At 40.4% G+C, this 25,790-nt stretch overlaps 1 protein-coding gene across 2 annotated transcripts in view; it reads right to left on the bottom strand.

The window, feature by feature from the left end:
* LOC126483543 (pyruvate dehydrogenase [acetyl-transferring]-phosphatase 1, mitochondrial) overlaps positions 1-21,791 on the bottom strand; it is a 30,347-nt gene extending 8,556 nt beyond the window's left edge. Inside the window, exons 1-3 of one of the 2 annotated variants that reach the window (XM_050106629.1) lie at positions 21,477-21,791; positions 21,145-21,345; positions 20,909-21,050 (exon numbers count right to left, since the gene is read on the bottom strand). In XM_050106629.1, coding sequence (XP_049962586.1) covers positions 20,909-21,050; positions 21,145-21,345 — 343 coding nt within the window. In that variant the 5' untranslated portion in view covers positions 21,477-21,791. Of the gene's footprint in view, positions 1-20,908; positions 21,051-21,144 lie in introns of both variants that reach the window. The other variant, XM_050106628.1, reaches the window with a different exon arrangement.
* Between the last annotated feature and the right edge of the window lie 3,999 nt (positions 21,792-25,790).

Below are 25,790 nucleotides of genomic sequence, written 5' to 3'. Positions count from 1 at the left end.
TGAAATTTATGAGATGCGTATCCTAAGGTGATACTAATTTTACATCGGCCCTTCAGAAGACAGTCACCAAGTGTGATGCCTCCACACAAACCCAGATCACAGATTCAAGTATGAATACATACTCTTGTCAGTATACCTGTGGAGGATAAGCTACACTTCTACCAGAAATGATTTGAAAGTGATCAGTGAGTGACTTGGAACCTCAATCACATAACAATGCATGCCATCAGAGGCATTGCCTCACTACACACACGAGCAATTCATCCCACAGATAAGGAAAAATCATTGGGAATCGAAGAAAGTGGCGGCCAAACCCTTGGATTGGTGAACACTGTCCCTTTCCAATGGTGATTTTATGACTGGAGACACTGATATCCCCATGGAGACCTGGACACCATCTCTTGTTCCCTTTGGTCTTTTGGGTAAATCATGACTGCAGAGACAGAAGGACCAGGAAACTATTACTAATCAATGACTCGCACAGGGACTTCCCTATTGCTGTTTAACTCAAATAGGTACTAATCTCATTTAGAACCACAGCGCCTGGTCCAGTAGAGACCGTACTGCATCTGCTTACAAGAAACTCAAAGTCACTCACACATGCATTAAGGGGCTACCATCCCTACAGAACGGGCAATGTTACTGCACCCAGGGCTAAGGGCAGAGTGGCTGTTTTTGCCGATGATAGACGCCACTCCTTTCCCGTCCCTCTTACCACAGCCATATAACCAGCTGCAGTGAAAGTTCTCATATCTGTTAAAATCACAGTGTGTTCTTTATACCTTCCACCTCGTGATCCATTGGATGCAGATGCACTGACCGAAGTCTTCTAGGCACTTCACACCCATTCCTCCTTGTAGGTGACTTCAAAGCACACAATATGTGTGGGGCTCAGCTATCATTTTCCAGTGGTCAAATTATCGAACGCCTCATCCATTCAGCAAATATCTGTCCTTTCTACTCTGGTCAGTGACACACTTCATAGAGCTACTGGGTCTTTTTCAGCCATTGACCTTTGTTTTTGTTCCCCAGCTATTGCACAGACAGTTCAGTGGGGATGGCCATTTTCTGACTTGAATTCGTCTTCTGACTAGGACAGTGGTGGACAGGAGACAGCAAATATGGATGGTTCAAAGGGCAAATTCATTGTGATACAGTCAGCCAGTCACCTTGAATAACAAGACTGTGCCCATATCATCAGTGTGATCCAATGCGCTGTAGCAGATTCCATTCTCCAGTCTAGCAACCACTCGAGTTAATTGCCTGTCCATTGGTTGAATGACCTGTCCATTGGTTGAATGATGAATGTCACTCATCAATTAGAGCCATGCCACAGCTTTGTGGAAATTTAAACACTATCCAACCACAGAAAACCTTTATGCCTTCAGGTCTGTGAGAACACAAGCAAGGCGTATGATGAAAGAATGGACCAGCATCTTCCATTAACCAGTCCACTTTCACTGTGCAAGTTTGGGACTCAATAAGATGCATTTCAGACAAGGGCAATGCACCTTCCCTTACGACCTTGTTGAGAAATAGGATCTTGGTGCACCTATCTTGGTGAATCCCTTTCTACAGTCATTGCATCATCCAGACAAACACGTGTGTTCCAAGCATTTCATAGGACTGTGGAGATGAGAAAGTGCTTCTTCTTCTCATATAATGACATAGTCTACATTCTTCCATTCTCCTTGTGGGAACTGAAACCAGATTTCTTCGCAGCCAGAGATACTGCTCCAGGACCAGATCAGATTCTTTATGCCATGCTATGTCGTCTATGCCCTGAAGCTAAAGACAAGCTCCTATCTTGTTTTAATAAGATCTAGTTTGATGGACAGCACCCCAAGACTTGGAAGGAGGCAAGGATCATACCAACCCTAAAAGTTACAGGAGTGTAGCGCTTACCTGTTGTGTGGGTAAGAGTCTCGGCTGCATGATGAACCGCCACCTTGTCTGGCTCCTCAAATCTGAAGGTCACTTGCCCTTAACTTAATTCTCCTAGATAAATCAGCACAGGATTCCTTCTTACACTGAAACCATTTGATTGGTGCAGTTTTTGACCTTAAGAAAGTGTAAGACATTACTTTGGGGGGGGGGGGGGGGGGGGGGTACAACATCCTTCAGCAACTTCATGAGTGGGGACTACATGGACCTGTGCCATTTCTTATCCAAATCCTTCCTAAAGGACCGGTGTGATTGCTGTGTTCAGAAGAATGGGGTCTCCCAAGGTAGAGTACTCTGTTTGAAATAGCTATCAGTGCCATCAACTTCACAGTCTTCCATTCTTACGACAACGAGGCAACTATAGCTGACGAGAGTGGAAGCTTGGACCAATAAAACTGGTTTCAAGTTCTCACCAGAGAAGGCCATCATCAAAGTTTTAGCCAACCAGAGCTCACAGTGGGTAATATTATTTTACATTTTAAGGACAAATGTGCATTTTGAGGCGTGAAGAGGCCGGTGAACAATCATTCTGGATTCGGCGGCACCTTCTCCTGCCTTGACAGGGCCTGAAAATCTCAGTGTTGCCTCAGTCATTGATATTTAGTATGGCAGTCCACCCCAGCTTTGAGCAGCTGTTCACGAATCTGCTCCATGCAACCAAGACATTCAGGTACATGTTACTGACTGTCTCAAGGATCTGTATAAATCAGACATTGGAGTAGACAGCCAGAGATGGAACAAACTGCTGCGGCATCTTCAGAGGCCCAAAGTGATTTTAAGCGTGATGCAGTGCAAGAAAACTTTTACCCCAGATTATGTATTTACAACTCTTGTTTTCTTCCATTTGCAGAATGTGACAGTTTTGTCATTGTTTATATGATGTGTACCAGCAAGGGAATGCCCTTGGTTGTTCAGCTGTTTTCCCTAATAAGTGCACCTTCCGGAACAATTTACAAATAGTCATGCGAAGTCATATGGCATTATGATGGCACTGGAGCAGATTCACAGTACATGATTTCTTGTATATTCTGACTCGCTAAGTGCACTACAAGGAGTCCAGAATGTATCTGGTAGACCAGTTGATTCAGGTTATGCACAACTCCTTACAGCACTTCCAACACTATGGCAAACAGGTGGTCTTTTGTTGGGTACCTGCATACGTTGGGATAGAAGGAAATGACACAGCCGAAGAAGCATGTCAGAATCGTGTTGTATGTTAATGCACCATCCCCTTGCACACAGTCTTCTCATTATCTGACATGTGAATTGTGCATCAGTGGAAAACAATGGTCAGAGATGGTGGAAAACAAACGGTTGGTCACTGAAATTAGTGATACATACAAGCATGACAGACATCACACCAACCTCATCGATGGAAGAAGGTGCTACTCACAAGGTTTCCTTCTCCGGCAGGAGAAGAGAGAGAGAGAGAGAGAGAGAGAGAGTGTGTGTGTGTGTGTGTGTGTGTGTGTGTGTGTGGGCGCGTGTTAACTGACATCAGGGTAGTCTACCCCAGATTGGCTGGAGATCTGCCTACCATTTTTGCTGACAGACACTAGTGTTACACAGGTTGTGAAACTCTGTGAACTGTTGGGCCTCATCCCTAAAATGCTACGGAGGAGAAGCTGACTTTAATGTATTATAATCTTCCCCCCATATGGGGCAGCCTTTGTCCCCTCCCCCATGTGAATGGCATGCTGATTTCTTGTCAGGGTGCTGATGACCATGATGTTGAGTGCTCTGCATCCACCATCATCAGCACCACCCCAACCACCAATCTATCTATCTGTACTAATACTGATGTGCAGGTGCCATCAAAGAGTAAGAATGACTACTCCACTTATTCAAAAAGTAAGTGTATATACAGCTACACACTGAGCAATTAAGTGCATTTTTCCATCTTTCTTCAACTTCATTCTACATTTACATTTAGTAACTGTTGTAACTGTTTGTAACCACCTTAAATCCAGTGTAAAGGCAGTAAAAGATATCTTACAGCTGTATAATTTGCACCTATGTCACCCCGTTCATATGGTTGGAGACAACAGTACTCCTAGTACTACATGTTTCCAAAAAAGCAAGGAAAAATTACAAAAATATGGAGAAGTAAAATGTTATATTTTATGATAAGAACTGCATCCAATGTGTACAGAACATCAATAAAAACACATTACAGACAAAGAATTTACATTGGAACATGTCTGAAACATATAAAATGGATCCGAGTTTGCTGTAGTAGAAGTAATGCCAGTACAAAGTGTTAATATCCATGACAGCAATGTGTGATACTGTTAATAATAGTTTCTGTAAGTGAATGCAATTCTACTTGCACAGTTGTTACAATGCAGCAATGATCTGGAGAGGGATAGGGCATGCAGCGATATCCTCCCAAGAACACTCCAAATACGCCCAGTGGAACTCAAGTTTGGAGGCAGAATTAATAATTCCGTATGCTGAATTATTTGCTGTTGAAGATCTTCACTATCAAGCATTGTGATATTGTCAGATGAATTAATCACTTATTACACAAACATAAGGCCATATATAAGCATGATGGACATAATCAGCATTAAACAGTCACAATTTTATTTGTGAAAAGTGTAGTTTTTTTTTCAAAAAGATATGGTATTCTAACTATAGGCACTTGATCGAAATACATCCCTTTAACAGGTAATAATGAAAGCTTGTGGTTGATTAGTTATTTTTCTGAATGTCAAAATAAATAAATAAATTTAATCTTGTTTTTACATATACCAGGTGTAGACGTATGAAACCGGAATTTCCCTACAAATGGTGCTAGCCATCAGTGTAGGGCCTGTGAGACTGCATCTGCAGCACCATCTGCTTCCTGTAATGGCTGTCAACAAATGTCAGCACACAGTAACCCAAGTTTCATACATCGGTATCTGTTTCAAACCTGTAAACATGTCGAGTTTTGTGCTTATGAAGTAAGATTTGCACAGAGCATTGGTTTTCTGTTATCATTTGAAGAAAACTGCTGTAGAATCGCATCAAATGCTTGTCTTCAGTGAACATGCTCTTGGGAAAACACAGTGTTTCAACTGGTTCAAAAAATTCAAAAGTGGTGATTTTGACTTGAGAAACAATGAGCGCGGGAAACCACCGAAAAAGTTCAAAGACAACGAACAGCAGGCCTTATTGAACAAAGATGATACTGAAACTCAACAGGAACTCTCATAACAATTGAATGTGATGCAGAAAGCAGTTTCTCTTTGATTGAAAGCTATGGGAAAGGTGCAGAAAGTGGGAAAATGGGTTCTGCATGAACTGAATGAAAGACAGCAAGCAAATAGAAAGACCACTTGTGAAATGCTGCTCGCCAGATACAAAAGAAAGTCGTTTCTGCATCGAATAGTGACAGGTGATGACAAAGGGATATATTCTGAGAATCCTATATGGAAAGAAGACAATGCTTTGTGTTTGGTGGTATCAAAAGGGTGTCGTCTATTATGAGCTGGTGAAACCAACACTGATTGCTAGAAACAGTAACTGATTGATTTAAATCAAGCCTTAACTGAAAAAGACCAGAATGTGGGAAAAGGCAACACAGAGTCATATTGATCCATGATAAAGTCCCATCACACACAGCAAAACCAGTCAGGGAAACAATCAAGGCATTCAGTTGGGAAATATTACGGCATGTGATTTATTCTCCAGACTTGGCTCCTTCCAATTATCACCTATTTGCATCTCTGGGACACACACTCGTTGAATAATGCTTCAATTTGTATGAAAATGTACGAAAATGGCTCGTTGATTGGTTCACTTGAAAAGAAGTGACTGTCTTTTTTTGTTAGTGTGGCATTTATAGCCTGCCAGAGAGGTGGGAGAAATGTATAAAAAGCAATGGAGATTATTTTGAATAAATACTGTTTATCAGTTTCAAACAACAGACATGTAATTATTGCAACCCAATTGCGGTTTCATGCTTTTACACCTGGTATACTCCCCAAGCCACCTAATATTATGTGAAGAAAGGTTTGTGAGCACTGTGACTTGCCTGTTTTCCCACTCCAGTTACAAATGACCTACGAGGAGAATGACTGTTGATAAGCCTCTGTGTAATCTCGAATCTCTCGAATCTTACCTTCATAGTCTATTCATAAGATATACATATGAGGAAGCAATATAATACCTGAGTGTTCAAGTAATGTACAATCTCAGATTTTTAGTAAACCACACCGTGACTCAGAACACACTCTTTTAGCAACTGCCACAGAAGCTGGCTAAGTGTCTCCCTGTCAATTATGCGCTTACTAAATTAACATGTAATGAAACACATTACTCTTCTTCGGATCATTATTTCCTCAATGAATCCTATGTGACACAGTCCCAGCCTGGTGGGCAATAGTGAAGTATTGGCTGAATGAGGGTTTTCTAAGTCCCCACAAATAGTGGATTACACTTGCTGAGGATTCTTCCAGAGAATCTGAGTCTGGCATCGCCTCATCATATTAGTTCTCATACTGGATGAGGATAAAAATGAAAATTGTCCTTTTAAAAGAATCATCCCAGAATATGTCTTAAGTTATTTAGGGAAACCACAGAAAAACTAAATCTGGATGGACAAACGGATATCTCATCCCAGATGAAAGCCCTTTGTCTTAAATACTGCACCATCCCATGCTGTTAGTAACAGAACAATCCCCTAGTGATGTGTTTGTGTGCCTATTGCAAATTCTGCCCCCAGTGACATTGTTGGAAATGAAACTCAACTGCTCCTCTCCATTTCCATGCAGCAACAAAAGACTGGGTCCTCTCTAACTGCAGTAGAAATGAAGTGATGCTCTGCAATTGGCCTAACATTGTCTCCAGGGATTGTGACACAAAGATTACTTTCGTGCTGCCTGTAACAATGGGCAACCTTTCTTTTGTATTGAAACCCTACCCCACTCCCCCCCATAACCTATCAGACCTGAACTGGTTATAGGCTTAACTGAATCCAAGGCACCTCCCTAATAACAGATTCAGCTTTTGCACTCACAATTCAAGTACTGTGGGTTTCTCTGCTGTTGATCTGCAATGAAGCTCCAGAGTAGCACATCTTACTGACACTGCAGAGCTGCATATCCTTCCAGTTTGTCAATGGTCCTCCACTACAGTAGTCTCCTTCACAGTCAACATCACTAATGCACACTTGTAATGGTGACTAAGGTGATAGGTCTTTTACAGCTTTAAATGGCAAGGTCACAGCATCCTGCACACTTGTGCAATGGCACTTGATTCAAATGTAGCCAATTCAAATCCTGGTATTAGTATTTTTCTGGCAAGGGAAAGAGAGGTGCTAGCATAAAATCCCTGATCCCCATACTTTACACTGATATCCTGGATTAATTTCCAAACATCTCTGTAATGTGTCATGGTATAAGGGCATATAATACTGTAGTTGATAATCAGTCAGTCAGATGTAGTCATTAAAGTCATTAGTCCCACTGGTGCTACCCAGCAGGAGTGGGCTACGTGGGCACCATGTTTCAGCCTCCCATATAACAGCAATAACACAACAAAGTCTATACACATACTTACTGCAGTCATCTATGTGAGGTAGTTGCAATTTGTACACCTGACATGCAAACTACCCACGTGGCACTAACTAGGAAGATTTGCACCAAGCCCGATCACACAAGTAAATTTACAGGCGTTGAAAACAAACTGCAGAGCTAGTAGTTTGCATGTAGTTGTATTGTGTGGCATTAATGGAGTTACAACACCTCAACTTCAATTGCTTTGTTTTCTTATATCAGGGTTTGAAGTGTGATGCTTTCCAAGAATATTAACTATTAGGCAGATGGATGAAGTATGCAGTGAAGTGGTGCTCAGAGGAATAGGGGAGAAAACAACTCTAAGAAAAACCCTTACCAGAAGGGGTTAGTGGATCACCCGATGAAACCAACTGAAAGAGTGATCCTTTATGTTGTCCTCTAGCTCTTGATTTCTTATGCTAACTTCCCATTTCCACATCACTACTTCATCCATCACCACCTCTAATCTGCTTTGCATGTACTAGCCTTTGTCTGCCTCTACAATTTTACCCCTTGACTACTCCATCTCAACACTGATTAATTAGCAAAGAATCCATCACTTACACAGAAAGTAAATTTTGACAAATCAAGCACAGAAATGTAGTATGAGGTGCTCTCCATTACATTCTGTTTTATTCAGGCTCTCTCTCACATGGGGTACAAATACCTTCAGTAGCTGCCAACAAAAGCTACACTGTCTGTTGATCCAGTGAAGGTATTTAACAGGAAAGACCTGCTAGTAGTGCAGAGAACAAATGAACTGTTCTTTCCTGTACCATGTAACTATTTCTGCGTATCTTTGATTAGAATATGTAGAACAGATTATGACAACACTGTTGGGCACACTCACATTTAGATAAATAATGTGGCACTCAGTAAACAGAAAAATGGTAACACTATCAAATCAATTGCAAAAATGAAAATGAACAAATGCCCAGCAAACTTGTCCCCTCCTTCTGGTGGCTTGACACAGATGTCTTCCCTCTCTTATTCTTTTCAGCACATCTTCATTCAATATATTAACTGTCAACCCAATTTTTAAAATTCTTTAAATGCATTACACTGCAAATGCATCCAGTTTCTTCTTGTCTTTCTCATGGTACACAAGCTGGGCCCCAGACATATGTTTGCAAGAACTTCTTTAACAACTGAATGTTGTCTTCTGTACTCTCACTTCTTAGATAGGAAAGTTCTTTTACTTCTTTTACATCATCATCCCCAATGTTGACGTGAAATAAATAACAGCTCTCCTTTCTATTACTCTCCATCATTTTCTTCTTAGCTTTGTTTATCCTTAACCTACATTCTGTCAATGTATGCCATCTAATAGTATGCTTCCAGCTGTCCTGGTGAGTTGTTATTTCCATTTTATGCGTAATATTTCAATAACCAACCTGGCCATCATCTTTAGGTACTGAGAGTCTTGCTGTTAAGTGTACTCACTGCCTGGAATCCAACATTCAGAACTATTGTGCATAAAATGGAAACAATAACTGGACAGAAAACCCAGAAGCATTCAAGCAACCAATTGTGTTCAGAAAACTTAACAGATTGTATGCTATCTATTTCAGTCAACAGACCTTCCTCATCACCTTCACTATCTGCATGGGCTATGTTGTCTGTGACTCTTAGCATTCATATCTGTCACCAATGCACTTTTCATCCCGTTCTAAAATTTTCTCTCTTTTCTTTCATTTCTTCAACATAAATGACTCTGTCTTACACCACCAGCAATACAAATTTATCTATTTTCATTTTTACTTTTATTACTGAAGCTTGTTCTTTGTAGATTATGACCCATCTCTGTCATTCAGCCTCACTTGTCTCATGATAGCAAACACATTATTCCAAACTTTGATGTAAACACTTTCTCTAGGTCTACATAGGTATCTTTATTTTTATTCATCTATTTCTCATCATGGAGCATGTCAGAATTCCTTTTCTGGGAAAAATTATGTTTCACACACAGAGTACGATTGTTTTCACATTTACCTGCTCATGTGTCTGGCAGTGTCATGGTAAGTCTTTTTCTGGAAATTTGATCTTTGACCTCTAATTTCAAACATTTTTGATATGTAATCTAGGCTTTCACAAAGAAGTTTTGTCATTAGCTCATATAAGCATCTACTTGTTATATCCTCCATAATTCAGTTGCCCCAAAAGTAAATCATATGTTGCACAACTCATGGCTTGTTTGAGCTTAGATCATTTATATCTGCCCATTTCTGATCACAGTACATAACCATTTATAACTACCTCCTCTTCTACCATGCTTTGGGACAGTTGTTCTCAAGCAAGCCTCTGATGTACTCCCACATCTACTGGTCCTTTGTTCTGCACTTGGTAGGGGTTTCTCATTTGTACCTCATTAGTTAAAAACTTCTCCAAAGTTTGACACAATGTCAAATTGTCCCACTATGGTCTCTTTCTCAATTTCTTCACATGTCCCTCTCATACATTCTGGTTCAACCTGATGCACTTTCTGTTAATTTCATTCCTAAGACACCTACACTGCTAGCTTCTATCTACTGCTCTCAGTATTCTGATTTTTTTCCCATTTATATGTTATAACATTTCCCAAGTCATTTCTGGTTTTTGTGCCTCAGCTTTTACATCTGTCCTGCCTTAATGATTTCTTTCTTTAATTCTACTCATCATCAGTAAACTACTCTCATTATTTTTATTAATCTCATTCTATTCTTAAGTTTCAGTATTCCACTTCATGGTATACTCCTTTTTCTTTATCTTCTCAAATTTCACTTTCCTTCAGTTCATCAGTACACATTGAGATCTGAGTATATGTTTACACCTAGCAGTCTGGTATTGTATTATAAATCTTTACCTAATGACTATGTAACCCACTTGATATTATTCCATGTCTTAATGTATCCCCCAAATATGAGTTTTAAATGCCATGTTCACTACAGTCACATGAATCTCTTGAAGTATCCCTTCCCTATCATTTCCCCCACCTTCCAAAGTCCACATTCTCTGGCAATTATGCCTTTTGCTTTCCATCCTCTTCCCTATTACAGTGTTATAATCATTTACCACTTTGCTGATAACAGAAAGGAGAGAACGTATGAGGAAACAGAGGAATTGGCAAATATGCGAAGTGCAGACTGTAAAATGGGATATTTGGAAGTGTGCAATAGTGGATGAATTTTGCTTCACTTCAATCCTCAGCAGAAGAATTAGTCATGTGTGTTGTGAACTGTAAGTCACAATGTTACCTGTCTCCCTATTTACATAGACATCAACTCCTTTTGCATCACTGCTGAGGCTGCTGTTATTACCTTACAATCATCCGTCCTCTTTGCATTTCGCTTTGCCCCTCACTTCCCACAATTACCAAACTAATGATTCTTTGGTGCCTAAGGAAGTGTCCTATCAACCCAAAGTCTGTAGTTATAAGGGATAAAATATTGCCTATGGCTTGTACAGAAACCAAAATGCTGTTATAGACATAAAAAGAGGTAACAGCTGAGAAGGCAGGTTCAAATGGATGTAGGTTGCATTCGTTGCACAGTATCAAAAACTGCTTGGGAGGCACTATCATCATTTGAACCAACACACTCCATACACAACTAAGAACAGCAGCATGACTAAAGTATTGGTCTGTGTGATTAAGGACTTTAAGAGATCAGGATGATGTGGGTCATGCAACAACAGTTCACATTATGTATCACAATGCACCCCAAGAGCAGAGGAATGTCCTCTGCAACAAAGGAGAACAAGAGAAAAGTCTGCAGATAATGTCAGTTATTCACACTGAAATGGACCAAAAGTTCAGGATTTCTTCACCACATCATCATCTACAGTGACTATGGAACAGACAATACACCTACAGAGCAGGGTGTTAGTGAAACAATGTAAGGAATCTGTGATGCAAAAGCTGGTGAATAATTAAGTGATCATTTTAGTGCAGCAAGGATTGACATTTTTCTGTGATTACCCATTATAATAGCAATAGAAATACTATAACAGAGGTAAATTATATGGAAGCATAATAGTAGTAATATTATGGATGGCAGGTGCAATGGCAGTAGCAACAGTAACAGTAATATTGCTATTTTGATTTCATTTTTAACCATGGTAACATTATTAATTCACCTGAAGTGAATGCAGAAAGATAATTATAGACAGAAAATAAGGTCTATTATGGAATACTACATAATAGGCTATAATGTAAAATAAATCATTACGATAAATAGTCAACATACAAAGAAAAAAAAGACAGGAAAAATTAGTGTAGAGAGCTGCTACAAACCACTCTTCAGACAGAGCAAAAAACAATAACGCCTATTGTGTTTGCTTTTAACTTGCTCATTTGTCCTTTTGAAATTTTCCAGCTTCCTTAGAGCATTCAATCTTCCAATATCCCATGCCCCAATTTGCAGATCGTCATCTTATTTCATCCTCCTTCCAATACTTCTCTATTGGCTAGTCCCCAACAAGACATCTGTAAAGCGGACTAGTTTACTTCTGAAATTTTTTGTGGTCGTAGACATCATAAGAATATTTGAGAAGATTGCATGTCCTGTGGATACACACTCGGTGTGTGTAAGTCACCTTCTGAGGGGCACTTTACCACCCCGAGGGCAAGGCGATACTCAAAACATATACCTGCTCCTCTGGTTTCACTTTTCTGTTCAGTAGCAGAATGATGATGAAACCTTTTATCAGAATTATTTGGCAACCATTGCCATTTTATTTTTAACTAGATGCAGAGACTTGGACCAAATTCCAGGTACCATAGTATTCCATGACAGAAATCTCAATACAGATCTGTGTGCACTATCAAAATGAGCACATGATAAAGGGTTAAAACTCAATGCATCCAAAACCCAAGTGGTACTGGTGGGTCATTCTAGGCTTATTAGTCCAAATTATCAGGAATCTCTACCATCTAACTGTGAATGGGACAAATATCAACTTATCTCCTTCTGCAACAGGTCTAGGATTAATAATAGAAGAAAATCTAAATTGGACTGAATGGCGCGTCTCCATGTCCCATTTTTTAGTTGTAAGTCTTCTTACTGATTTGATGCAGCCCACCACGAATTCCTTTCCTGGACCAACCTCTTCATCTCAGAGCAGCGTTTGCAACCTATATCCTCAATTATTTGCTGGATATATTCCTTATGTCCTCCTCTACAGTTTTTGCCCTCTACAGCTCCCTATGGTACCACGGAAGTCATTCCCTGTTGTCTTAATAGATGTACTACGATCTTGTCCCTTCTTCTTGTCCGTGGTTCCTTTCCTCATTCCTGATCTTATCAGCACACCTAATTTTTAACATTTGGCTGTAGCACCACATCTCAAATGCTTTGATTCTCTTCTGTTCTGGTTTTCCCACAGACCATGTTTCACTACTATACAATGCTGTGCTGTGTTCCAAATGCACATTCTCAGAAATTTCTTCCTCAAATTAAGCATATATTTGATTCTAGTAGACTTCTCATGGCCAGGAATGCTCTTTTTGCCAGCACTAGTCTGCTTTTGATGTCCTCCTTGCACCGTCTGTCATCGATTACTTTGTCATATAGGTAGCAGAATCCCTTAACTTCATGAACTTCAATTCTGACGCCCTACAAAAATATAAAAAGCTCATCCCTCTTGAACTGAAAAAGAAACTTGTACAAACACCTACACTTGCAATTAATGACTACAGAGATGTTATCCTGCAAGGCCTTTCTCAGCAAAGCTCACAGCACCTGGAACTGGTTATGAATGCCTGTGTTCATTATATCTGTGATGTTCAACTCTGTGATCATATTTCACTATCATATGCACAGCTATCCTGGCTGCATGCAGACAAGCACAGAGATTTCCATACTCTCTCTCTTCTCTTCTGTCTCATCCAACATACACTTCCCTCATTGACCTTAATGCTCGACTGAACAACATGGCAGAAACACCCATCCCCATCAGAGCAAAATCCTTTCTATACCACCCCATCATTCAATCATTTTCTCAAATTCCTTCTCACTAGCAAGAACCTGACTAGAATAATCTCCTGCATTATATTAGAGAACTGAATAGCATCCTCCAGCTTCATAAAACAGTTAATGACATATCTATTAAAGCGACAATAATTATTACTGTTGTCTTTGTACGCATTCTTTACCCTTGTCCATCCTTCTTTCCAACCAGATATTCCTCATTTCCCTGTACTTTTACCTGGTGCAGCCTTCTTGGATTTCCTATTGGAGAACATTTATTTTGTACATGTATAAATTCTTTTTATATCTGCCATTATCATTAGTATCATCATCATTAGTGGTGGCAGCAGCAGCAGCAGTAGTAGTACAAATGCTGCCAGTATTAACTATATAAATTCACATTCAATACTATTGGAGGCGCTCAGGCATAAAACATGGGAATTCACATTTTGGCCAAAAATGACTTATGCCACTTACAATGTAGTATCTTGCATGCTGAAATAAATACACGAGTTAGTTTCCAAAAATCTCCACAGGTGGCAGCAGAATACAACATGGTTTTTCCTGGTAAGTAGCAACATCTGCTACCACAAGACAGATTATGGAAGTAATTTCAGTAGCAATGATGAAGAAAATAAGGTAAGTAGTGTCACTAACCTCATATTTGCCTTTGCGTGTAAACAATGGTATCTACTGTAGTTAACATGTCATACATACTTTGGAGAAATGCAGATGTTATTTGCTGTAGTTATCACATTATACATGCTATGGATTAATACGGAGAAGTAAAACTGATAGTTATGTACTGTAACATTCTCCTGTGCAAAGGTTTGTGTGCATGTTCTGTTTTAAAGTGTGTAGCTTGCTTGGTTAGGTAATGTAATTTATCTACAAAATAATTTTCAACATATGTTTGATTAAGGTTTGTCAGTACTTTAGTTCAATTAAAATTGTATACGAATTTCAGTGCGTGTTTTTTTAAGCAAATCTTTTCGTATTTAAATTACATTAGGCCTACAAATTTCTTTCTTTTTTCTTTTAGAATAATGCAAGTCCTAAGAAAGGCGAACAGAGCTGTCGCAGAAAAAAAGAAGAGGGGTATGAACCAACAACAGAAATGCCAAGAAGCTCGCAATAGATGTTTAGCTTATATTCAGGAAGAAGGGAAGGGCAATGGGCATTACAGCCGCGAACCTAGTCCTGACTGTAACTACAGAAAAAGGTGTTTCCAATTATTCAACATGGGAGAGTGAATGGATATGGGAAATTATGACTTGCACAATGCCTACCTTCATGGTTGCATACAAGTAACTGAAACAAAGAGAAAAACAAAGAAACTGACAGTTCATCAAGACTGAGTACTACTATAAGGTATTCCTCGATGTCATCTAGTGGAAAGCACACTGAAATTTGTAAGACTGCTCTTTTGAATATTCATGGACTACAAAGAAGTAGGGATCATTCAGAACACTTAACATCCAAAATAAAGGAAGTTCATAGAACCCCCTCCGGAGATGTAAGGGGAAAACACCAGCATCATCCTAAAAAGTATTAGAGTGAAGATATTGAATTTGTTAATATTTTCATAAATAGACTGCCAACATATGCCACTCACTACTGAAGAGTTGGTAGTCCAAATAGGAAATTCATGAGCATGGAATACACAACAGAAAGCTGTTACGACAAATACAAAGAAGAATGTGAACAACTACAGAAATTGCCTGCGTCCACAGATAAATTATGACAGATTTTTGTAGGAGAGCACAACATATCCTTTAAAAACCCTAAATCAGACATTTGCAGCACATAGAATTACCTACACATTAAAATAGAAAATGCAAGAAAGGAGAAAGACCAAAACTTATCAAAATCCTTATATGCTGAACTTGAGTTACTTCAGCACATTGCAAAAGCAGGACAGGATGTTATTATGCTAGCTACAAAAGAGGCAGAGAAAGATTGTTTATGTCATCACATTTGATTTGCAGCAGAGTCTACCAACTCCCAAACTTTCAACTGGTCCTGCTTTCTACAAAAAGAAAGTCTTCTGTTACCATCTCAGTGTCCATTCTTGTTCATAAAAACAAGATATTTCTGTGTGTAGAATTAAGGCACTGCTGGTAGAGGAGAAGATGAGATTGGCAGTTGTTTACTGAAGCACTGTGAGGGACAACTGTGGAGGTCAAGACAAAAACTGGACCACTGTTGCAATATGGTTGAAACTTAGAGCAGAGGGTAGATTCAAAACTGGCACACACACACACACACACACACACACACACACACACACACACACACACACACACATTTCCGCAAGTAGGGCATATAATTTTGCTTTCTGATCATGATTTTGGCATTGTTAAGAAATATGTACAGAATCATTGTCACTATGTATTCTTGCCTAAGGAGTGGATAGAGGTCTTGAAGAAGTGTCAGAAGAAGAAACCTATGATTGTGTAACGTATGACCATAGGTGATTTTGTAAAAATTTCAAACTTGCGGGACAACTTCAACCAGGCTTGTGAAACAGGTTCTGGAAAAAAGTTTGGAATTACAAATGTAAAGATGGAGTTGTCAAGGCAGGAACCCGAAGAAATGAAAGTATGTAATTAGTACCATTCTGAAATGGACACTTTATCACTAAGGCGAAGCAGTTGTCCAGTACAGTTCCTCAAAGGCTTCAAATGTTCTCTACCAATCCTACAGAGAGGTCCAAAACCCACTGACGCAACCAAATTGAATGATATTCTATCTTCTTTGCCATACATACCAGAAGTATAACATGCTTATTACAAGACATTAAAAACAGCTGAGCAATCCAAGGCAAACAATGAGAGCAGTGACAGTGAAATTTGAGTACCACTATTAGTATTTTCAGATATTAAAACTGCAAATTTAATTACATGATACTGTCATTAACATGTTGGCTTAAATTATCATCAACTAACTTCATAATGTCAAATTTTCCAGTGGGAAATGAACACTTTTAATGCAATGAATAACACGGTATGTACATTTTACGTTCACAAATAACATTGTATCTACCATATAATTTGTGTCAATGTATTATGTATTGCTTCTTTTTTCCAATAAAAAAAAATTATTTCCATTTTGTAAACTTACCATTGCATTCCTTAATGTTAAAATACTTAGTTAAAACTTGAAGAAAAGATATAAAATAGTAAAATATGTTGTTATATTTTTTTGAAACTTCATATACTAATATCTCCAAACCACTAAAATGTCAGTTACCATGTTTTATGCCCGAGCCCCTCATTTATTGTAGCTATACACACTCAAATCATTTGACTACTATTTATCATATTAAAACTGTTATTCCTCAGGTGATTTTGATGTGAAAAAGATAGTGTATTTGTGAAAATCTGGTCTGATGTAAGAACCACCCAGGTGGCCCTAATGAGATCATGTTAAATAAATAAATAAATAAATAAACCCTAGAACACATTGTCATTACATAACAATGGAACATGAACCTGGTTTCAGAGTCCCCTAAAAATATAATATGGGCTACTAGCCCACTGCTCCTTTCTTTGATGTGTCTCCTGATCCTGAATTCGGATTGAAATTTTCTGCCTTTCATCACCTGTACATTTACATTTTATTTTTTCTATTCCTCATTCTATCTTGAAGTTATGTAATAATGGTATTCATTAAGTAATATTATTAAACTGGTCTCTTTAGCCTTGTTCTAGTCACTCCTCCTTTGGTCACAAATATGGATAGTATTTTCCTGCTCTTTCTCTTAACTTTAACTTTTATCATGGGTGAAAGACACTAAGAATGTTCTACTTATTTAATATTAAAACTACCCAATCAGTTATTTGGCACCTATTATTAGTCCTCTGACCATCAACACAATCATGACATAGGATTATGCTGAGTATTAGAACCAATACATTGATTTTCTTGACTTCCTGACATTTAAATCTATACTCAATGTTAACAAATTTCTATTCTTCAGAAACACTTTCCTTACCATAGCCAGTCTACATTTTATATCCTCTCTACTCCGACCCTCATCAGTTATTTTGCTCCCTAAATAACAAAACTCATTTACTACTTTAAGTATCTCATTTCCCAATCTAATTTACCAGTAACCAGTATGAAAGTTCATAATGTATTTATGTAGCATGTCGCATAAGTTCTAGGATTTATTGAAGAATGGTTCTGTAAGATATGCATAAAAATAATAATCCAAACCATTTAGAATGTTAATCTCCACTTAGATCTCAGATTTTAGCTGACAGCAAATTTTTGTATCCAGTGAAGTTTTGTATGTATGAAAAAAGCCAAGGTGCACTATGGTTCCAAATTCACATTAAACTGTGATTTCGTACCATCACTCCCATGTTTCTGATTACACTGTTTCAAGGACAGGGCTGAGTATTTTATACCCTAACCAAGTAATGTCGTGGTGCACCTCTGTAGACCCCCTCCCATACTTGTTAATCAAGTGTATCACCACAAAAATTTGTCTAAATTGTAATATTATGATCAATAAGTTGGTCTGATAATTGTTTCAGAATTTCAGATACAAAAAATCTGAACTATAGAACAATAGGTAACAACAACACTGACTGATCCTGACTACCATGTTTACGTACAGCTTTTGCATTTCTACCAGTGATACCAATTTCAAACAAAAACCATGGATTAAATTTTGTGAGGAGTCTGTCTTACTATGACATAGTGTGCACTGACTATTTTAGTCTGAAGAAAGGGAAAAGAAAGCACACTAACCACAACTTACTTTGAGCCAGTGACCTCTTGTGTGAGAGGCCACATGATTAACCACTTGTCCTCTCTTACAAGCAGTAATAATAAAATTACTAGTTAAGAACTCAAGGGCATCTGCAGAAATCTATCCAAGAAGGGGCGAGATTCTAAAAATTCCATTCTTGATATAACTGATCCAGTAAGTCTGAAAAGCACATGCTTCATAACTACGTAACATATTGTATTTCAAATAATTGACAGATATCTCCTTAGAATTTTTAATATAGGTCACTTTGATACTATGTTAAGTAAAGTATTTTATCTTGTCAACATGCATATTGATGCTGCCCTCTATACTTCAACACTACGAACTTCATAAGGCTAAATCCAGGGTATCCAAAGTGTTAGGAAATAAAGCTAGAAATATTCACAAAAAATGTATTCATATTCCAATAATGTTAGGTTGGAACTAAGAAATAAAAAATTGGAAAAACAAATGATTGAGAAAATGCTGCTGGATATCAACACTAACAGCCAACAAAACTGACATGCGAGTTCCGCCCAAAGGAGAAACAGAATAGATTTTAAACAAATGCTTGTTCAGCTTAATGCCATCTGTAAGACTTTCTTTCCTTACAAAACTTCAAGTTAATGGATTTAATAAAATACTTTCATGCGTTCTATTTTTTCCCCCCTTACTGACTGAAATAACTAATATTTAATAAAATGTGTCTCGAAAACTACATAAAATGTAACTCAGGGCCAGTATACAGATTTTGCCAGTTGAATTCACTTTTAATACCCTTGGACTGAACTAAGAATTCATCCTCGTCCATCCAGGTTGACGCATTATTGAGCAGCCATGCCAACAAGGCTGTAGAGTTCCAAGCCCTACGATCGTGTTGGGCTGTGTTGCACTACAGGGAGAAACAGAAACGCCCATTTACTGAGGAGGATACCTTTTCGAGCTTAAAACTTGAAATTTCATGCATTTTCCTCCTGCTAGCACAAAAATGGCATTTTCTATTCATGATTGATGCATCTCGGCTCATAGGTTAATAGTACAGCATGACTGTGTTGTTCGGAGTCCACCACAATTGGTCTGTTTTGTAAAACAATGTGTCACTAAGCCATCACAGACATTCACCCCAAAACAAGCAGTCAGCTACTGTCACGATTCTGTTGTACAGCAAAAGCAACAGCAACCATGCAGGGTTTGGGGACAGACAAAAAGCACATACAGGTATACAGCTTCCAGGTTTCCACTGTAATGGGAATTAGCACGGCACAATGTTGGACAGGTACTTTTCTGCAGCTCCATAAGCACTGTTTGAGGAAGCTCTGAGAAAAGATTGGGAACACTATTTCAGAACAACAGAAAAAAAGTGATTACTAAAGGCAAAGGTTTTCCACCGCATTCGACAATGTTAAATCTTCGGTTCAGTTGATTTGCAATCACTGCTATAAACGTGTGATAATTTTATAAGAATGAAAATTTTACACAGACTGCAAGCAAGGACAAATGCCCCCTCTTGCAGGTGCCCATACAAGGACATAATTATAGGATGGATACATTTTGGCATATAAATTGAACACTTACAAATATTTTAAAAATGCTGCTTTTATAATGTACACAATACTTTTTATATATAGCCTACATAGATTTTTAAAAGTTATACTGCAAACACACTTCCTGCTGGCTAAGAATATCTACTATTAAAGGAAGTATATTGACTTCAATTTTCTATTGTTTTTAACAGATGCATTATCATCAATTAAAAACACATATGAATGTGGTTTTGCACCACAAGAATGAAGATTTTTTTTTTTTTTAAGTATGCTGGTCATGAGATAATATCAACAGCAGTACTGTACATGGGTAAAATCCCAATTTGTGAAATTTGGCAGTCTCTCTCTCTCTCTCTCTCTCCCTGTTTATAATTTTATGCGCCTAAATCAATAAATCAATTTGTGTACCAATACATATACTCTGTAATGGTATTTGTTGTTAATAACAGAAGCGAATTGTAGATGAAATCTGCAATTCTCAACCCCAATATTAGGAGTAAAACTTTTTATATGGGCTATGCATCCCACTCTACAGAGTTCAGTTTTTTAGTAGAGTAGAGTTTTTTTACTCTGGCGCAAAAGTGTACAGTAAACATCTGACAGAAAACACTCAAATATTTAAACAAAAGGTAAAATATGCTTGGACAGGGGGCATTTTAATTCAGCACATCTCATTTGTGTTAAACAAATCTTCACTCTGACAGTATATAGACAGCTGTCAGTGGTTTGTGTAAAATTACATAAATACTTTGTTTGATGAATGTAACCTATTAGATAAAAACAGCAGCTGACTAGTATAGGAGAAGAAGCAGTGGCTTTTCTATATAAAGGAGTGCATTTCTCTCTCTGGACAAGCAAACATTAGGCAGTCAATAAATAACACAATTATGAGCGTGTGTAGATTAGTGCTAGTAATAATTTATTGTTTTTACACCATACTTTACAGATACGGCCAACTGCGAGTATTCTGCCTGTTAATAGGCTATGTAACGTGCCTCATACTACATCCCTCAAGGCTCTCTTCTTTATTATGGGGCTTCGAGAGCACAATGGATGGATGAATCGAACAATCACTCAGTATGTCCCATGTGTAAAAATTGCATTCTGATATAGTACACTTTAAATTTCGACACGTTTAACTTTGTGAAATCGAAATCTATGAAACGTTACCTGTTGTCATTAAGCAGCATGCTTCTGATCTGGCATCTTCTGTTGGGTTATTTGAAGCAAGCTGGTTGGAATCATAAGATTTAACTGAACCAGGACTGTTAAACTCTTGGGAATATTCATTTTCACGCAGGATATTGGTCACCTATTCAATTTATTACGTATTTTACAAAACTTAAATGCAAATGAAGTCACAAAAACTGCTATATGGTCGTATATCCATTCAATTATGTACATACCTCTTGCGGGGACAGTTTCGGTAGGTGCCCAAACTTATTTGAATGGTATTTCATAAAACGTTTGTGAAGAGTTATAACGCTTTTGCAAAAATTTTCTTTGCACGGTGCTAGAAGCAAACATTTACTTATTTCTGCAGTTGAAACGGAGAAATTTCTGAAGCATTGATTTATCATCTGCCTAGCTGTCGGAACTATCCCCATCTTGAAGCAATACAATACACACACAAGAAACGAAACAAAACAAAAACAGATTTTCCAAATGTATGCACCCTAATAGAGGTTGTTACTTGGTAATGAAATCCAATACCATAGTGTACTTTCCATTTACAAACCTAAATACACAGAAGGTAGGAATCTGTGACTCAAATGCAAATACTTTTATTCGGACTCTGGCTACAGTACTGATCACCATCTATTTCCTATCGCACTACAGTAAATTCATCATCAGCTTTCTTCAGCCTAGAGCACACAATCATATAAATTAGATCATTTAGTTTTCTTTATATAGTTAGTATCTAGCATTTGCACAATTTCTCCGTGTTTTATTATTTAATATAGTGAATAAGGACAGCCAACATAAGGAACTAAAAGTCACTACAGTCGATCCTACAAACGGAGAAGACTAAGCCCCGTTTCAACATGCAACGAATACTTCCACAAGACCGCAGACACCCCTCCGGCAACCAGGTTTCCACATTCATCAAAAGTGACGCCACGTAGCAGTCACACGAGTGGCGTTACATCTACTGGGTGAAGAAAAAATGCCGCATTTGGCGGTCGGCATGCGATGCCTCATCCCAAGTCAAATCAAAAGTGTAACTACCAAAAACTAGTCCCGCCAATAGGTTTAATAGAAATGCAATTTAAAAAACGAGGCTCCGTCAACGCTGTAACTGTGTGGAGCGTGGACAAGAACAGGTAGCATGTACTTTACTCAGTGCCGGAGCTGTCCCACTAGCTCAGTAACACAAGGCAAGGCCTTGGGGAACGGATTTGGAGGAACATTGACATTCGAATCGTGGTCGCGCGCAATAAAATTCTTCAGTTAAAGCATCAAATAGTATCCAGTTTACACCTCTTTCTTTCTGATATTGTTACCTTTAATTAAATATTGAACATAACATGAACTTATAGACGTAAACGACCAATTTTTTTCGTCCCTAATTCAAATAAAGCCAATAGAAAAATAACAGTGGTGCAGCAACGTCCTCTGTATACCAAGACATACAAAACATGATGATAGACGGCTACACTTGATTGCACATTATGCTACACACAATAATTACATCTTATACGATTGACATCCAGGTGCATCTTCACAGAGCTGGTACATACATGTACGAGCAACGTTCACTTTGATGAAGATATTTGAGACTACATGGATTTGCAAACACTTCACTACTCTCTGGATTATGTTTTGCTTTTCTCTATGCAACACACCCGCATCTACCATTGTCGAAGCGGCATGGACAAGAACCATTAGGCCATGTAAATCCGTGTGTGGATTACTATAAACTTGTTGCTTTAAGTGTCACCACAAATAAAAATCTATTGGATTAAGATCTGGGGAATGTGGAGGCCAGAACATTGGACCATTTCCTTTTTTTCTTTTATTGTAATTTTAATCACCTATACAGGCGGGCTGGCAGCAGCACATTACGCTGCTCTTCAGCCTTAAGTGGGACAATAACATGACATAGAGGTGATACAGACAATACAAAAAACGGCGGGCAAAAAATGGAGGTACAAAAAAACAATAAACATGCAGCCGTTCACGTTGGACGATAAAAACACTAACACTTGTGGACACGGCGCACAAAACACGGAGAACAGCGAGGGCACATGTGAACAGTGGAGTCGTAACCGCACGAAACACAAAACGAAGCACACACACGAGATACTGATGTCGATGATCTCCAGCGCGCGAATGTTCACTATGGGTGTGCGAGTCCGGGGACCTGCCAAGAGAGGAGGAGGAGGAAGGGGAGTGGGAGAGCGAGAGGGGAGAGCAGAGATGCCACAGGCAGGGGAGAAAGGGGGGAGGGAGGAAGGGGGAGGGGAAACCCGGGGGAAGAGGGGCGCAGGGAGGGGACGTGGGAAAAGGAAAGAGAAGGGATGCGATAGGCAAGGCGGAGAACATGACGTTCAAGGATTTGGAGGGATTTATAAAAGGTAGGGGGGGCGGAGATCCAAGCCGGATGGGCATAACAAAGGATAGGGCGGATGAGGGACTTATAGGTGTGGAGGATGGTGGAGGGGTCCAGACCCCACGTACGGCCAGAGAGGAGCTTGAGGAGACTGAGGCGGGAGCGTGCGTTAGCTTGGATTGTCCGGAGGTGGGGAGCCCAGGAGAGGCGACGGTCGAGGGTGACGCCAAGGTACTTAAGGGTAGGAGTGAGGGTGATAGGACAGCCATAGATGGTGAGATAGAAATCAAGGAGGCAGAAGAAAGGGGTAGTTTTGCCTACAATGATCGCCTGGGTTTTGGAGGGATTGACCTTGAGCAACCACTGGTTGCACCAAGCGGTGAACTGGTCAAGATGGGATTGGAGAAGGTGTTGGGAGCGCTGTAGGGTGGGGGCAAGGGCAAGGAAGGCGGTGTCATCGGCAAACTGGAGAAGGTGGACGGGGGCTGACGGCAGCGGCATGTCCGCCGTGTACAAAAGGTACAGAAGGGGGGAGAGGACGGAGCCTTGGGGCACACCGGCGGAGGGGAAAAAGGTGTAGGAATCTGTGTTATGGATGGTGACATAGGAAGGACGGCGGGAGAGAAAGGAGCCGATCGGACGGACGTAGTTAATGGGAAGGGCGAAGGTTTGGAGCTTGAAGAGGAGACCGGAATGCCATACGCGGTCATATGCACGTTCGAGGTCCAGGGAAAGGAAGATTGCGGAGCGACGGGAATTAAGCTGTTCGGAAAGGAGATGAGTGAGGTGAAGGAGAAGGTCGTCGGAAGAGAAGGACGGCCGAAAGCCACACTGTGTAACGGGAAGGAGGCGGTGCTGGCGGAGATGCTGGTGGATGCGTCGGGTGAGGATAGATTCCAGGACCTTGCTGAAGCCCGAGGTAAGGCTGATGGGACGGTAGGAGGAGACGGCGGACGGCGGTTTGCCAGGTTTAAGGAACATGAGTATATGGGAGGTTTTCCACAGGTTGGGGTAGTAACCGGTGGACAGGACTACATTGTAGAGCCTGGCCAGGGTGGAGAGGAAAGAGACAGGAGCTTCACGAAGGTGACGGTAGGTGAACGATTGTGACCAGGAGCAGTGTTGCGTTTTGTGCGGAGTGTAGCAATGAGATCCTGTGTGGTGATAGGGGCATTGAGTTCCGTGTGTGCAATGTTGTCCAAGTACTGGAAACCAGGAGTGAGGGGAGGGACGGAGGTGTCGGTTCGATCGCGGACATCTGGGAAGAGGGAGTAATCGAACTGGGGATCATCGGGGATGGAAAACACATCGGAGAGGTAGGAGGCAAAGTGATTGGCCTTACTAAGGGTGTCAGGGAAAGGGTGATCATCATGGAGAAGAGGATAATAGGGGGAGGGTTTAGTTCCGATAAGGCGACGGAAGGCCGACCAGAACTTGGACGAGTTGATTGGTAGGGTAGCATTTAAACGGGTGCATGTCTGTCGCCAGTCCCGGCGTTTCTTAGCCTCGAGCAAATTACGAATGTGTCGCTGGAGTTGCCGGTGGCGTCGTAGTGTTTCCGGGTCACGCATGCGGAGGAAGGCACGGTAGAGACGACGGGATTCACGGAGGAGGAGAACGGCCTGTGGGGGTAAGGTAGGACGGTGGGGGTGGATGGCGACAGTAGGGACGTGGGCCTCCACGGCCTCAGACAAGGTCTGCTGGAGAAAGGAGGCGGCATGGGTGACATCGTCAGGGTGGTGGTAGGGGAAGGGGTGGCTATCGACCTGGGTGGAAAGGGTATCCCGGTAGGCATTCCAGTCGGCACGGGAATAGTCGTGGACATACTTAGGGGGAGGGTCAGTACGAGGGTCGGGGCGAGGGCGACGACCGTCTGAAACGGTGAGGAGGACAGGGAGATGGTCGCTACCAATAGGCTCCAGGACATCCACCGTTATGCGGCCAAGGAGGTTGGGGAGGAGAGGATAACATCAGGAGTGGAGTTGGATTCAGGATGGGTGTGCTGGGGGATGGGGATGAGGTCGCCTTGAAGGGAGGAGAGGAACTGATGCCACCGCCATAACTGGGCGGCGGAACGACTATGGATGTTGAGGTCGGCGGCGATCACGTAGGAGGAGAAGGTACGGTCAATGTGGGAGAGGAAGTCGAAGGGAATAGGGGCGTTAGGGTGGACATAGATGGTGGCCTCAGGTAACGGTAAGGCCGGGTAAGAAGAGACTAAGGATCAGGTGTTCGGTGGGGTCGGGAAGGAGAGGTTGGAGCCGAACGGGGATCTGGCGGTGGTGACCAATGGCAACTCCGCCACGCGCAATTGCGAGGGGGTTATCGGAGCAGTGGAGGAGATAGGGTGAGGTGTGGATGTAGTGGTGGGGTTGGAGGAAGGTTTCATTGAGGAGGAAGGCATCCACGCGGTGGGTGGCAAGGGTGTGCAGGAAGAGGTTCTTGTTGGCGGAGAGGGAGCGGATATTGTTGAAAAGAATACGTTGCTGTCGCGCCATG

Source organism: Schistocerca serialis, chromosome 1 (genome assembly GCF_023864345.2).
Source record: "Schistocerca serialis cubense isolate TAMUIC-IGC-003099 chromosome 1, iqSchSeri2.2, whole genome shotgun sequence".
In the NCBI taxonomy this organism is placed as follows: domain Eukaryota; kingdom Metazoa; phylum Arthropoda; class Insecta; order Orthoptera; family Acrididae; genus Schistocerca; species Schistocerca serialis.
Note: the sequence above shows the minus strand (reverse complement) of the source record. Positions and strands in the feature narration are given on the sequence as shown.